The 16,312-nt window shown below is 40.0% G+C and overlaps 1 protein-coding gene across 1 annotated transcript in view; it reads left to right on the top strand.

The window, feature by feature from the left end:
• The window catches only part of dysf (dysferlin, limb girdle muscular dystrophy 2B (autosomal recessive)), a 285,908-nt gene that overhangs the window by 27,380 nt on the left and 242,216 nt on the right, over positions 1-16,312 (top strand). Inside the window, exons 2-4 of the mRNA XM_030162629.1 lie at positions 10,509-10,564; positions 14,029-14,120; positions 15,754-15,859. Coding sequence (XP_030018489.1) covers positions 10,509-10,564; positions 14,029-14,120; positions 15,754-15,859 — 254 coding nt within the window. The remainder of the gene's footprint in view (positions 1-10,508; positions 10,565-14,028; positions 14,121-15,753; positions 15,860-16,312) is intronic.

The following is a 16,312-nucleotide window of genomic DNA, read 5'->3' on the forward strand; positions in this document are numbered from 1 at the left end:
GCACATATAAGGTCCAGACTTCAGATGAACGCTTCTCAGAGTACAACATAATTGTTTGTCAGCAGCAGTGGTTGTAGTCCAGACTGAAAATATGTCCAAATTTCAAGCCAATTACCTAAAACAGTGGTTCCCAACCTTTTTTGGCTCATGACCCCATTTTAACATCAAAAATTTCTGGCAACCCCAGACATTCGAAACGGATAATTTTTTTTTAAAGCTAAAATTAATTTGTTTTTGATCATGTAATAGTTTGCTATACTATGTTGCAAATAAATGTTAATTTTAGAGGACAGTTAGGCTTTTTAATTTTATTTTCTTTGGTCAGGATATGTGCAGTCAGTCAAGCTTGTATTTAGAAGGCTGCAAATTAATACTGAAAAAACAAGAACTCAAATTATGAATTTTGAAAGAGCTGCAGCATCTGAAACTGACCACAGTGAACATTTGAAAGATAAACAGAACCACAGTGCTTCAGTTTCAGCTTTGAAGTTTGTCATGTCTTTTATGTATTGTGATTGTCTCTCTCAACTCACCATATTTTTTTAATAGTAAGTTTTTTTTTTTTTGTTTTTTTTTTATCAATTACCAGAAATTTCAGGCGACTCCATTTGAATTCCAGGCGACCCCACGTGGGGTCCTGACCCCGAGGTTGAAAACACTGACCGAAAATGTTCAGTTGTTGGTTGAATGGGACAGAAAGCACGGTCAACAACCAGGAGGGGGCGGGGCCTGAAGTGTCTCCTGTGCATTTAAAGGGCCAGCGCTCCAAACCACCTTTCTGGTGTCATTACTCAGAAATAGGGTTGACGATGGACCTGTGGAGTTGAATTAATGTAGAATTCAGACCCAACCAGAGCATTTACAGTTTATGGAGACCATAGGGAAATGTTTGAAAATGCATAATTCCATTTAAAAAAGCAAAATATCCCTCCTTTAAGTTTCAGGGGCAAGAAGTTCTTCAAACCTAACTGATGCAGTGAGTGTCTTCTCTTTTCTTAAACAACCATCAGTTTGTAATGGAGGATGAAAAATGGTGTGAAGAACACTATGATCCATTAGTCTTATGGTGGCTGTGAAAGACTGGTTAATGAAGCATCAAATATCATTTTCCCACATGAATTGGTAACTACAGTCAGGACCTGCCTTGGCGGAGGTCTGCGCTCTCCGAGTGCTTTTCTAGTTCTTATTTGGATCCTCCATATATTTCAAATAAATAAAGGATGAATGAATGAACAAATATCCTATAACCACATCACAGCCCTCCAGTAGACTTTTCTAATTGTTGGGTCCAACTTAAATGATCCAGTACCAAATGATGCACATAAATATGTCTAAATGCTAAAATGTATCCACACAACTATGCACACATGCAGTCAGGTCTAAACTTAGCTTTCCCATTCTTTGTGTCACAGTCTGTTCTATTCTTGGATCATGACAGAAACTATGCCAAACTGAGCTAACCAGGAAGTTAGCGCTGTGCCACTTCCTGTCGCTCAGATGCCAGCTCAGATATCAGACACACACACACGCACACACACACACACACACACACCTACACACACGCACACGCACACGCACACACACACACACACAGACACACACACACACACACACACACACACACACACAACACGTGTTGTATGCGTACGTAGCCTCCTGACCCCTCGGTGGAAGGGTGGAGGTGTTTTTTAAGATACCTTCCGAGAGCGGAGGTACACTTGCGTAGGTACATGTGTACTTGTGTTTGTATAATTGAATTAGTGTGTGTTTCTTTGTGTTCTCACAGTGGATGATGACTGTGGTGAAAACAGGAAAACAAACTACGTCTCTGGGTGTGTGAATGTGTGTGTCTGAGTGTGTGTATGCAGTGTTAACATGCTCTGAAACCGAGGCCACTGGTTGTGTTAGCAAAAGTGAACTAAAGTAAACTAAATGTTAAAAAGTGATTGATGTTTGCTATTTTAGTGCTGCACAGTCGCACCCTCTGATTACTTATTAAAATATTTAGTCATTACTTTTATTAAATCATGGATATTTTGGTGAAGTTATGCATCTCTAAAACTTTGTTTCAAACATCCACAAAGATTTGGACAAGGTTTCATTTGTATTTCAAACAGGAAAATGGAGTATAACATCTTGTACAGAAGTCTGGAGGTGTATGAATGTAGTACCACTCCAACCCAGCAGGTGGTCACTACTGCTCTACACAGACAAGAGATAGCAAAGCATCCCGATAAAAGTGTATTGGATGTAGCTAGTAGCCTAGCATCATTAAATTAACTTAAGTTACAGGTGTACAAAAAGACCCACCTTCTGTTGAAGCCAGTCCTGGTATCTGCTGAAAAACAGGCCTTTAGGTAGGCATTCTTTACAGCAGAGGAGGGCAATTCATTTTCTTACGGGGCCACATGAGAAACTTTGACAGTTGTTAAGGGATGGACCAATATACCTGCACCTCTGCTCAATATATACATCTGTAAAAAGAGCACATGAAACAATACAATGATACAATGAAAATGTGGAGTACAGAATACAACGATTGAATGAATATTCACAAAAAGCACAAGCACCACATTAACTTCACATGAAAAATAATACATGCATCCAGCTTTGTTTGCTTGCATATGTCAGTTCTGTTTTATAACCTCTGACTAAAGTGAAGAAATACTAAGAATTCCGTGTCTTGTTAAAAACTCTGCATTCTGAATAGAGCTGCACAATATATTGTTTGAGCCTCTTCATCGCAATGTACGTACATGTGCGTAATAGTCACATCGCAGGTCCTGCAATGTAGGAGGTAAATGAACTCTACGTGTTCTCATCTAAGTTCATCCTGGGTACCAGACACACACTGCACACAGCCATCCACCAATCACAATCATTCTTAATCAGTTTGCAGAAGCAGACCACGCCCCCTGCACATGGAGTGAGTCACTGGTAACGACATTGAAAAATGAGCGATGAACAAGAGAAAATCACTGAAAACAAAGATTTGGTGCCAAACAGAAAAGCAGGGTCAGTTATCGTGAATTATTTCAGCTACAGAAGGATGAAACTGAAACACGTGTTCTGTGTCAACAGTGTCTTCCACCTGTCGACAACCAGAGGAAACACAACTAATTTATTTGGTCATTTACGTCGGCACCGCCCAGCTGTTATATCCTCCTGAGTATTTTTTCATATAGCAATATATCTCACAGGGTTAAAAAAAATAGTAATGTCAGTTTTTTCCAATATCGTGCAGCCCTAATTCTGAATCAGTCCTTCTGTTTTTGGCGTTAGCTGAGATCTTCATGGGCTGAACCAACAAACCAGTTGGTGCATAAACCTTATGCTCAATACGGAAGTACACGCAAAAAAAGGCTAATTTAGAAGATCCTTCAAAATAAAAGCAGGGCCATTGTATTTGTTGCCTCTATTATGATGACATATATTTGCATTGACTTTTAATTTGACAATGACCTCATGCGGGTCAGACAGGGTCAGCCATCGGGCCACATGTGGCCCACAGGCCATGCAATGCCCAGGTCTGCTTTTCAGTGTATTGTGTTACTGCACATGCACATGTAAACCATGGAAATGAACCAGAGGCCATGTGTTTTTGTCTGAGGGTACATGTTGTTGACAGTAACATGCAGCGACGTCCTGTCAGGTTCAGACAGTGACATTTACAAAACCTTATGGATGTTTACAAGAAATGAAGAATGAGGCTGTGAAAGCCACAGTTAAATCTGTGGTTCCCAACCTTTTTTGGCCCATGACCCCATTTTAACATGACAAATTTCTGACAACCCCAGACATTCAAAACATTAAAATTAATTTGTTTTTGATCATGTAATAGTTTGCTATACTATGTTGCAAATAAACATTAATTTTAGAAGACATTTAGTCTATATAATGTATATTATTATGGATGGAGACAGAAAAGCCAGGTGTAGATTACTGCACAAAGTGAATTATGAAAGAAAGAGCGGCATCATCTGAAACTGACCATAATAAACATTTGACAGATAAACAGAACCACAATGCTTCAGTTTCAGACTCATAGTTTGTCATGCCTTTTATGTATTATGATTGTATTTATCGACTCACCATATATTTTTTATTCAGAAGTTTTCAAAATTTATCTATCAATTACTAGAAATTCCAGGCGACCCTTTTATTTCCACACTGTTGTGTGTCTTCTATGTATATACTGTATATTAGGGCTGCACCATTTGCCCCCCCCCCCAGAAAAAAAAAAAACCCTGATTTTTTTTTTCCTCTAAAAACTCAATTTTTGATTTTGATTAAAATTTTTGGCTAAAAGTAGAAAAGACAACAGAAGTCGGCATGTCATTTTTGTGTGCAGCCCGCAATGCAACGATGTTTGAGGAGCTGAAATAAGCCGGTTGTGCTGCTGTCTTTGACTGATACGCCTTCAGGCTGAATTTGCAGCGAGGAATGGTTTGGTCTTCATAAGAAACTTTGAAGCCTTACCAGGTCCACACAACCGACTTGCTCTTGCTATTTTTAGCCACAAACTTCTCACTCTCCTTTGCAAACTCCATTTTTGTCCTAGTGTGTGGAGACCAAAGACTGTGGATCTTGTCATTATCATCTGGATCTTGTCCACTCGGCCTGGTTACAGGTTTAATGTCCATTTTTAACTTGGAACAGTGTCTTCCACAATGGTATTCTATAAACTAAAAATCATCTGTATTTGGTCTTCCTATTCTGACACTAAGTAGCATAACACGACTTTTTCCCTATCCTTGTTTTGTGCATCATGCCCATTAGCTTTCATTTGTGAGGTCAAGGTAAAGGTGACTTTATTGGCACCTGTAGGTAGATTTGTTCTGCAGTCTGGAGAGGGCATCTCAAACACACACATTAAAAACACAGGACACATACATTGGCAGGTACTCCCAGCGGCTCAGTGATCATGGTTAAAACAGACTAAAATAAATAAAAGTCATTAGGTATCACTAAAAGGCCAATATAAAACTTGTTAAGAGCATGATAAAAACATAAAAACATGATATAATACAAGGGACAGTAAATAAATAAGTTAAGACCGTGTTAAAATAAGATAGACCACAAGAATGGAAGTAAAATGCATCAAGACCTATTTAAAAGAGAAATAGCAGCAGGAATAAAGCTGTTCCTGTAGTGGGTGGTCTTAGATTTCTGCATATTGAATCTCCGTCCGGACAGTAGCAGCTGGAACTCCCTCGTCAGGGGCTGAGAGTCATCAGCACAAGTGGAGCTGGAGCGCCGCTGTTACTGCCTAGTGGATAGCGCCAGCTGGGACCCCCCCACTGAGCCCACCAGACCATGGAATGATGCGGTTCAGTCCATTCCTTTGTTTTAGGGGCAGGTTTCCAAACACAAGTGAAAAAGTTACAACTCAATTAAAACAAGATTAAAAAAGAAGTGTCATCATGGTCCTGCCAATGTGGAAATGGGACAACTTCCACAGACAAAACAAACACTGGTGTCCCTTCCTGCTCACAGCTTCACAGTTTAACTTAAAATTCAACGTGGAGTCGATGACAGTCTCCAGATATTGCTAAGATTTTACTTGTTCAATTATACTGTTCAGTGATTTTCAGAATGTATTCAACGTTAATTCACAAAGACAGCTGCTGGTGACCAAAGGTACATACTGAAACCTGTTAAATAATATTTGAACCACTAATCCTATCAATACATTTAAATAATTTATGTAAAATGGAGTTTCATAATAATAATAATAATAATAATAATAATAATACATCACACTTGTGTAGTGTTTTTTTGGACTCTCAAAGACGCTTTCTTAACTTTCTTAAGTTTTTGGTGTTATCAGATATGTCTTTTTGGACATTCAGAGGATTTGTAGTGAGTGGTGAAACACTGATTCACGAATGAAACCAATGACAGTAGCTGTTGATGCTTGTTTTGTTGTTCAGTTAATGGTATATTTTGTCCCCTTTTCTTCAGTTTCTCTGTTTTGAGATTATAATATTTGAACAAACTCTGAGCTGTTATAGATGTCTATATGATCAGGAAGTTAAATATAGGAAAATACCTGACTTGCAATGAAAAATGCAACATGCTGAGAATAATATTGTAATAAATAGTACTAGATCACTTGGGAAAGTAAAATGTAGAGAAGAATTAATTTGGAAGTCACCAAAAAATGTTTTATTTTTGTCATGTGAGGCTTTGTCATATTGCCATTCCATGGAAGTTTTTAAATAGCTTCTAAATCAAAATTATTAATTGTGTGTGTTTCTTTCTGGAAAGTAACAAAATGTAAGTGAAAAATGTGTCAAATCTGTCCACATGGATACAATAAATAAGGCTAATGACAATCAGTGATTGAAATGAAGAGGTGCCCACTTGTTTGTTAATTTGAATTGTGACTAATGATGGACCTTTCCGTTAGGTTTTTTATTTCCTGTCAGTCTTGGTTAAAATATCATAGTGTATGTGTATGGTTCATCAGTCCATCAGTCAGTCAGTGTCTTTCTTTCTTTCTTTCTTTCTTTCTTTCTTTCTTAACATCACATCCTAACAAAAGTTATCTCATGACACTTTCCATTTAGAGCTGGTGTAAACCAGACTCTTAAGCCAATTCACATACACCAACAGAATCCTCCAGGAGTAAACACTCAGTGACAGTGGAAGGAAAAACTTCCTTTAACAGGTACAAACCTGGACTAGACCCTGACTAGTCTAACTCTGACTCTAAGCCTGTAGCAGCTGAACTAAGAGCCGCCCTAACTATAAGCTTTATCAAAAAGGAAAGTTTTCTTCCTAATCTTAAACATACAGAGGGTGTCTGCCTCCCAGACCGAGGCAGGGAGGTGGTTCCACAATAGTGGAGCTTGATAGCTGAAGGCTCTAGCTCCCATCTTACTTTTGGAGATTCTAGAACTCCCAGGTTGCCTGCATGTTGACAGCATAGTGGTCTAGATGGACTGGATGGAACTAAAAGCTCTTACAGATAAGTAGGTGTCTGGACATGAAGGGCTTTGGAAGTGAGGAGGAGTATTTTAAAGTCTATCCTAGCTTTTACGGGGAGTCAGTGCAGAGAAGCCAGCACAGGACAAATATGGTCTCTGATACTGGTCTCAGTCAGTCCCGAGGCCAGCGGTAGGCATGGGCAGGGGTGGGCTAAGCCCACCCAAATGTCCGTCTTGCCCACCCAGTCGAAAGTTAAGGGAAAAGATTTATCCAATAGAAAAACATAACAGACAACACTACACACTACACTACTGGCTCTTATTTGCGATTGGATGGGCAGCTTACAGCCTATTCCGTCAGTGATTGGTTGTCATTATTGTTTTGCATTTCCTGAGCGCTTCATTCGCTCCTACAGCAGCTCACAGTCCGTTTCTGGGCTGCGGGGAGTTCAGCGTCCCTCCTTGGTCTCTCCTGCACCTATCAAGGTCACTGCTGCACCCGTAGGGGTCACTGTATCTGTGGCTTGTTGACGTGCTCTTGGGCTGAGCATCGTCTCTGGGCTCCTGCAGAGCAGCCGGCCCAGTTCGGTGGCCACTCGCATCACATTATGTACACACACACTGACTAAAGCAGCACCAATAAAACACACACATTGGGCAACACAACACCAGTAAAACCAAAAAACATACACAGCACCAGTAAAACACACACACACACGCACACACAGTATCTCAACCGTCGCCCAAGGAAGGGACAAAACCGAGTGAGGGGAAAATGATCTCTGTCACTAAATTATATTAGTTATTATAATAATTTTGTCATGATGTTCTATGTGTATATAGTTCTACTGACGTTTGAGTCTGAATGTCAGGGTTTTAGATGGAAAAAGAAAGATTTTTTGTTCTCTCTGTCATTTGTCACTTTTCAGATTGAATTTGAATAAGACTTTTTTGGTTTGTGAAATATGAAAAAATATAATTTATTTTTTTTATTTTTACTTTTGGCCCAGTTTCAGTTGTTTTTGTGGTTGTTCTATCTGTGCAACTTTTCAGTCTGAGTTTGAACAAGAGTAGACTGCCTTCTTTTTGTATAAATTCTGGCCACAGTGAGAATAGTTTATTTTATTAGTATTTAGTATTCATTCTTTTATTTTCCAAGCTCATCCAATGAAAAGAAATATGCACGAAGGACTTTTAAAATCATTTTTATTTTATATTAATGAGTAATTGAACACCGATGAGCTGCCCGACAGTTGAATTTCTCTTTGGGATCAATAAAGTGATTCTTATACTTACATAAACCCCCAGACCACTTCTTTTCAGTGATGTCAGGACTGCAATTCAAATTGTGAGCCTTCAGGCCACTATTGCTATCGTCTGTACACACCAACCAAACCTGCCCACCTGTTATTTCAACCAGCCCACCCTAGTATGACAGACTAGAACCGGCCCTGGTCAGTCCACGAGCAGCAGCATTCTGGTATAACTGAAGGGTCTGTGAAGACTTTTTGGGACAGCCTGAGAGAAGTGAGTTACAATAATTTAGTCTGGATGTAATAAAAGCATGGACTAATGTGCATAATTTTGTGCTAAAATATGCCTAATTTTAGTAATATTATGCAGGTGAAAAAAGGCAGTTCTAGAAATCAGTTTAATATGTGAGTTAAAGGATAAATCCTGATTGAAAATAATGTCTAGATTCCTCATGGTGGTTTTGGTCTCCATGGTAACACCATCCATGGTGACTACTTTGCTAGACACTGCATCCCTAACATTTTTTGGGCCAAACACAATGACTTCAGTTTTGTCTGAGCTGTAATAGCAGAAAGTTGTGGTCATCCAATCTTTAATATCTTTAATGCACTCCTGTAGTTTAGTTAGCAGATTAGCTTCATCAGGTTTAATGAATAACTATAATTGGGTATCATCAGCGTAGCAATAAAAATTGATGGAGTGCTTCCTTCTTAAGTTACCTAAAAGAAGCATGTATAAGATAAACAGTATATTCGTCCAATAACCGAGCCTTGAGGAACTCCATGACTAACTGTGGTACTCTGAATCAATCAATCAATCAACCTTTATTTATAAAGCGCTTTTCATGCACAGATGCACACAAAGTGCTTTACAGAATTAAAAACAATTACACAATAAAAACAGAATAACAATTACAAAGAAAACCCCTCCCTCCCACCCTCCATACTAGACACGCACACACACACACACACACACACACGCCCACACACTTACACACACACACACGCACACAACAGGGAGACATGGCATGGCACTGTGGATCAAGGAAACGCCACCTTTGGGGCCGTCCACACTGGGAGGAGCCACAGGCCGTGCCATCGGGGGGACCGGCACCCAGGCCCCCCGACTCCGACAGACAGGTGGACCCCCACATCGAAGGGAGGACCCCCAGCCAGCCGGGCCAAAGGGACCCAAGGACAGTACCCCCACTAGCAGACCAGACACAGCTCCCAGTGTGGAGGACCCCCCTGAGGAAACAGTTCAATTCAAGTGGATGTATTGTCAACCACTGACTTGTAGACTGCTGAAGCCTTGTCTTTGCTTTGTGGGTTTTGCTGTCTTGGCTTTTTGGAGCTTTGAGTGCCCATGTTTGGAGAAAAAAGTGAAGATGGGGAGGAGCAAGGGTTGAATGTTCCCAAGCAGGAAGTTGTGGCTTAGTCTGTCCAAACGTCTTTGTATCTGTTTTTGGTTTAAGATAAAATGCGGATTGGAAGTATCACTGTACCTGTCCACAATGTAATTTTCTCACAATAATTGTTCTGTTGTCCTTTGTGGTGGTGTGTGTGTGTGTGTGTGTGTGTGTGTGGGGTGGGGTGGGGGGGTGTTTTCTCTGACGAGAACTCTTCTTGCGTTTACAATGAATCCTGGCAGCTTATTGGTCGGCCTTCACTCTTACTTCCTGTCAGAGTGTCTGACAGACAGGAAATCAAAGCTCAGAACTTCATGTTTCAGGAAACTGCAGAAAGATAATGCACACACACACACACACACACACACACACACACACACACACACACACACACACAGACATCTATCACCATGTTCACAGTGTACTGTTGTAAGAATGGTTTTGTGGTGTCTTTCTTCCAGACTTCCTGCTCATTTGCTCTAAAATCAATCTTAATAAATAATGCAACAGATTGTGTCATAGAGATAGCCTGATAAAATGCACATCACTTATTTACAGTCAGATTGATGAAATGGCCAGTTAGCATCTTCGATAAAAATCATGTTGCTCAAAAGCAAGCTAGAAAAACAAGAGATTAATTGATTAATCTGCGGTTTAGTCATTATGTGTTATAAACCAACAGCCATGTAAAACCTCAGTAAAACAATGCAATCACTGCCAGACATGAAAGTAAGGATTCCAGTCTACGTATTTAATACAACACATTGACAGTGGTTGTTGTTCTACAGTTGACTTTTTTTTTTTTTGAGAATTTAAAAGCTTTTGAGGATTTAAAAGCTTTTACCTTCTAACTTGGATTGACAACATTATTTGAACTATATGACTAAAATCTTCTTTCTCCTTATGTTCTTCAGGGTCCAAGAAGAAGACAAAGATCATCAAGAACAACCCCAACCCTGTTTGGAATGAGGTATGTCTTTTACACAGCCTTACACAACCATTTATTCCTCGTTTGCTGTTTGAATTACAATTACTTGAACTAGGTCATTACCAAAATATGAGAAACACATTCATCTTTAAGTGGGTGGGATAAATTGGGAAGTAAGTGAACAGTTAGACCATGAAGATTATGTTTTGGAAGAATAAAGAATGGGCAAGTATAAGGATCTGGACAACTCAAGGGTCAAATAGTGATGGTGATGACTGAGTCAAAGCGTCTCCAACACTTCAGGTCTTGTTAGGTGTTCTTGGTCTGCAGTGGTTCGTACCTGTCAAAAGTGGTCTAAGTAAAGACGACCCAATTTCAATCCAACTGAGCACCTGTGGGACGTACTGGACAGACACATCTAATCCATGGAGGTTCCATGTTGCATCCAACAGGAAACACCACAAAGAAATTAATATTCATCTGCAAAAGTTTGATATAGTTTGGGCCTTTCGTCCACATGACACCGGCGTTGTCGGTGCCCTGAAAAGGTAGTTTTGGAGAATGGGTCCCAGAGCGGAAAAATCTCACACCGCTGCCCTGGTGTTGGTGTATGGATTGGCACAACACCACTGTATGGAAATGATGATGCTATAGCATCAGGTGACCAGAAGAAGAAAACCCCAGACGGAACCTCCTGCACATACTCAGTGCATTCTTCTGTGATTTGAGTGTATCCTGCCATAGGCTCTGTCTGTGTTTGTGTACAGCGCCACGTATACGTAGGTGTGGCATACCATTTGAACCCCGTTCTCCCGTTTTCCACCTGGGTGCAGATATTTCTTGAAACAGTACGTGTGTGGATGCAAAACTTTCAGAATCCACAAAAAAAATACCATGAGCTAGGGCTGTGCAATTAATCGAAATTCAATTACAATTTCGATTATTAGACGCAACGATTACAAAAATTATGTAATCGAGAAAAAAACGATTATTAATTTTGAGTTGTTTAATTCACGCGCACGCAAGCTCCCATGAGCTGCTCTGCCCCGCCCCCCTCTAAGCTACAGCTGCCTGCTAGCCGGCAGGTCCACCCCAAGAGGAAAGTTGTACCTAGCGGTCTGGACAAATGGCAGGAGAATCACAGCAGAAGTGCTTGGTAAACAAAAAAGGCAAGTCAAATACAATTGTATGTAATCACTTTGGGTTTGATGAAGAAGACGAAGAGCAAAAACACATCACGTGCAAAAACCGCACCGACCGCTAACACAACAAACCTTTTTAACCATTTAAAGTTTAACCACCGCCACCGTTATCATAATCTTATGAAAAACTAAAACACATAAAAACAACTTCGTCCGCAATGCAGTCTTCAGTTTCCGAATCTCTTTATGCTGCAACTCCCGTATTAACCTAACCTAACCCGTATAACCCTAACGTACGTATTCTAGATGGCTGATTATACAGAAGGCCTGAACTGAAACCTCACGGCACGCCACTGAATTTACTGTGTTTCATACTACATTGAACATACTTGAATTTATAATTTGCACTTTACGTGAGTTTTTTTTTTTTTTTTTTATTGCTACAGTTCTATGGCAAGTCTGTAGCAGTTTAATTACAGTGCACTATTTATTTACAAAAGGAAACATACTTGAATTTACAGTACACTTATTTGCATTCAAAGATTTTTTTGTTTCGTACAAAAGTGAACATACTTTGCTTTAGTGGTTAAAAGCTTTATTTATGTTTAAAGAGTATATTTTACATTGTTTTGCAAGATAAAAATAAACAACTTTAAGGTTAACAAATAATGGTTTTTAATAATCGTGATTTCAATTATTGCTAAAATAATCGTGATTTTTTTTTTTCTATAATCGAGCAGCCCTACCATGAGCGTTGTCATCTGGACGTAGCCCCTATGCCAGATGGCACAGCACACTTTCTTGTTAAGTCCAAGCCTCAGGTCTCAACTGTTGATATATAATATTAGAACATGTTACGTTTATGTTATGTTGAGATTAAAATCAACTTGCTTATTGTATCCATAGGGAAATTCTGTCTGCATTGTACCCGTCTTAATAAAAAATGAGATAATCTGTGAGCTCCCAAGGAGATGTTTATTCACCACAGTAATGTTTCAGGGATCGGCTTTTCATCAGACATGATCGTGGTCTGACACCCATCTTAATACACACAATACATGACATTAGCTTGTTCCTGCACGCAATTATACTATCAGAGCAGCACTTTCCCCACCAGAACCAATGCCAATCCTGCCATCCGAACAGGATGCGATTTCAAACCACATAAGGAAACAAGGACACAGAATTCACTGGTTGATAAATGCATTTAATGTAATATTAATGTGTGTGAGAACATTTATAAGTCGGTCCAGGCGCTCATTGACACCGCCCTCATGATGTCCTCTTGTGACTCCAGTGAGCACGGCCGAAGATGGGCATCAGCAGCTGTTGGGCTGGTGGAATCCCACGGTCTGTGACAGGCTGAGACTGCATCTCACCATCTTCTGTCTCATTGTCTTTTGGGAAATAATAAATGCAGTGATTAAATACAAGTCAAAGTCTTTGATTTCCTCTTTGATTTCCTGACATGATTACACATGAACCTTTATCTTGTTTGGCTGTGATCAGACTATTGTATGACCTGTAGAATGGACAAATGTGTGACTTACACAAATACTAAATCTATATTTACCTTGGGGGTGATCCCAGTCACCCCAGTCAGACCAGTGTCACTCACAGTAGCGGTGACTCTCTGCTCAAATGGGCTTAGTTTGTCTCTTTTCTCCTTCCACCTGTTTCGGTCTCCGCTTCGCGTCCATCTTGACATCATCATCTGATCATGTAGAGGGGAATTCTAGAGGGAATCCCACCTGCAGACCCTGATTATACTGATTTGCATATTTAAATGTCGGCGTGGAGAGGGAGGAGTCAGGTACTCCAACATATGCGATCAGTTCCACGCTGATTGGGATGTACAAAGGAAATATGCTTGGACACGGGCGTACACTCAGTTTTGTTCATCTGAATTTTTTTGTGTGTACAGACTTTTCTGGATTTGGATGTACGCCAGGTTTCAGTATGAAATCCACGCAGGTCTTTGTACATGAGTGCCCTGGTCTTTCTGTAGATCACTTTTGGTAGGTAGTTACTACCCACTGCAGACTGGGAACACCCAACAAGACCTGCAGTTTTGGATGAATAGATACCTAATCTAATAATATGGTGGATAATTGGGATTATAATAATGAAATGAACATAGTCGTAGCAGTAGTGGTTCATCAAACTGCAGTGATTGACCCAAAGCCCTCTGTCTACAGGAGACCAGCTCTAAGTTCTGATTACACCGGGCTCATTCTTGGTCTCTATCTCTGGTGACAGTCATTAGTGTTTAAATCTTTTGACAGTTGGTCAGACTGCTATTCAACACAGAGAAGAGACCCTGTTTTACCTGTATTAAGCTGGTATATTTGTGCATCTGTTCAGGGCTTTGAATGGGATCTGAAGGGGATTCCTCTGGACTCTGGAGCTGAGCTGCACTGCGTTGTCAAAGACCATGAGAAGATGGGGAGAAACAGGTATTAACCACAGTGAAAGTGTGCACAAAACAAACTCAGTTTATCTTAATGGTCATGTTGTAACATATTTTGCATTGTTTTCCTTTTACCCACTGTTATCACATCAGCACAATCTCTACAATTCAACCTTACGGTCCTGTATCCATAACACTGAAATTCAAAATTCAGGAAGCGCTGTAAGATAAGAACCCAACCAATCTCAGGGCACTGACAGGGGTGTGGCTCGTCACCCAGAGTTGTTTGTTTTATCAAGCCAAAGTTGAAAAACACCCTTTAGATGTTTATTTTAGGACTGTTCCTCTCCATCAAGATGTCCACAGTACAGGAGGTCCTTCAGAGGGGAAAGGGCAGGCTTGAAAGAACCAGGTCATCCTCTCATTGTGGTCACTGAGGATTTGTTCACTCAAACTGTATTTCCACCCATTCACTAACTGATGTGTTAACTGATTAATTCGTTCATTCAATAGCCTCTGTTGTTACGTGCATGTGTTTCTTGGATCCAGAATTCTCAGCTGTATGTTAATGACTGTGTTGTTGACTCTTGCATTGGGTATCATGGAAAGAGATGATTCCACTTAAGATGGAAGATTCCACGATCTGCCGTTTTATGAAAAGTTAACTGCCAACCTGTGGCTAACTAGCTTAGGGAATTTCACACCAACCTCATTTGACCCAGACTTCAAGACTATTTGGTTTGATTCTAAGCAGATTTGGAGGTGTGAAACCTCCCCTGGACCACAATGTGAACCAAAGATCTGGTCTTTGATATGAGGAAAAAGAGGAGGGCTTGGTCCAGACCAAACTGAATGATGGGTATGTTCATGTACAGTGTGACACTTTTTGGATTGTTTGGACTCTCTTGGACAAATCACAGAAAGTTAAACAAGGGTGTGAAGAAAAACAAAAAAACAAGAAAGAGATGAAAGAAGTTGAAAAACAGATGAATTGGCAACATAATAATGTCTTGTGCACAGCCATCTATAAAGGAAGACACAGCACATGCACTAGATGTTGAGAACTAATCTGCTGTTAACTATGCAAAGCCAAGCAGCCCAGAGGTGTAGAATATAACAAAAACTTGAACCTTGGTTTCAGCCTTTACATGTGTCACTGTGCCCTATTGTATCAGTTGTCCGATGTCACCCTAAGGTACTTGGTTTTGTGAGGGGTGGAGCTGATTCCTTAGCTGTGGTTGGGAAGGGTTGTGATGTACTTAGTGAGTTTAACTATGATTTTGATGATTAACGCAACAGACTGTAGAGCAGCTGCAAATAAACCCTCAGTTGCAACACTTCACATTGCAATCATTTAGGTTCTTTTAAATTCTATCATAATTAAGTAGTCTATGGATAACAGTTTAAAGATCATCTCAGAGGTTGTCAGATTTTTATGAATCTGTGTTTTCACAAAATTACTGTTTTACACTTTACATTAAGGTTCCCTTTTGCAAATTATTAATGGTATTAACTCATAAATAGACCAAATGGCGAATTGATGAGGAGAAGATACCAAAGCACCTAACACGATCTGAGATTTAACAGCATCAGTGAGTGACGTAGTCTGATTTTGACCAGAGTGTCAAAGGTCATGTACTGTATTTCGATTTTCGTAGACATTCATTGTGTGTGTTTAGGTTCCTGGGAGAGACGAGACTGGCTCTCAGAGATGTACTCAACTCTCCCAACCTGGCTGCTTCCTTTACCGTCTCCCTGTTGGACACTAAGAGAAACAACACAGGGGTGAGCACAAACACACACCAACACACACTGTCTCCAGTCTGATTGTATCCCAACTCAGTGACAAACCATAAGTCATTCTGAGTTTCCTGTCTGAATCTTAAAATAGAGGAAGACATTCCTGAATGTGAGCGCAATAACAACCTAGCCCTTCTGTTTGTCTTGCTCTCTTTGTCTGTGCATAAGTCTTTTAACTTTTTCAAATTTTACTGCAGATCACCATGAAGTTATGCACTTGAGCTCCTTCATTTGAAATGGTTCAATTATTCAATTGAATGTCAAAGTGTTTTCTTTTAATACTTACATAAAGAGCAACCAAAGATGCCTTGAAAGGGTTTTCTGTTTTTCTAGGAGGTAAATGATTAGAAAAACAAGAGATCTACAGTGTCTTCTGTGTGTTTTGGTTGTTGCTGCTGGGCTGTTTTTTTTGTTGGCTTAGACATTAAGGTTTGGTAA

This window comes from Sphaeramia orbicularis, chromosome 18 (assembly GCF_902148855.1).
Source record: "Sphaeramia orbicularis chromosome 18, fSphaOr1.1, whole genome shotgun sequence".
In the NCBI taxonomy this organism is placed as follows: Eukaryota; Metazoa; Chordata; class Actinopteri; order Kurtiformes; family Apogonidae; genus Sphaeramia; species Sphaeramia orbicularis.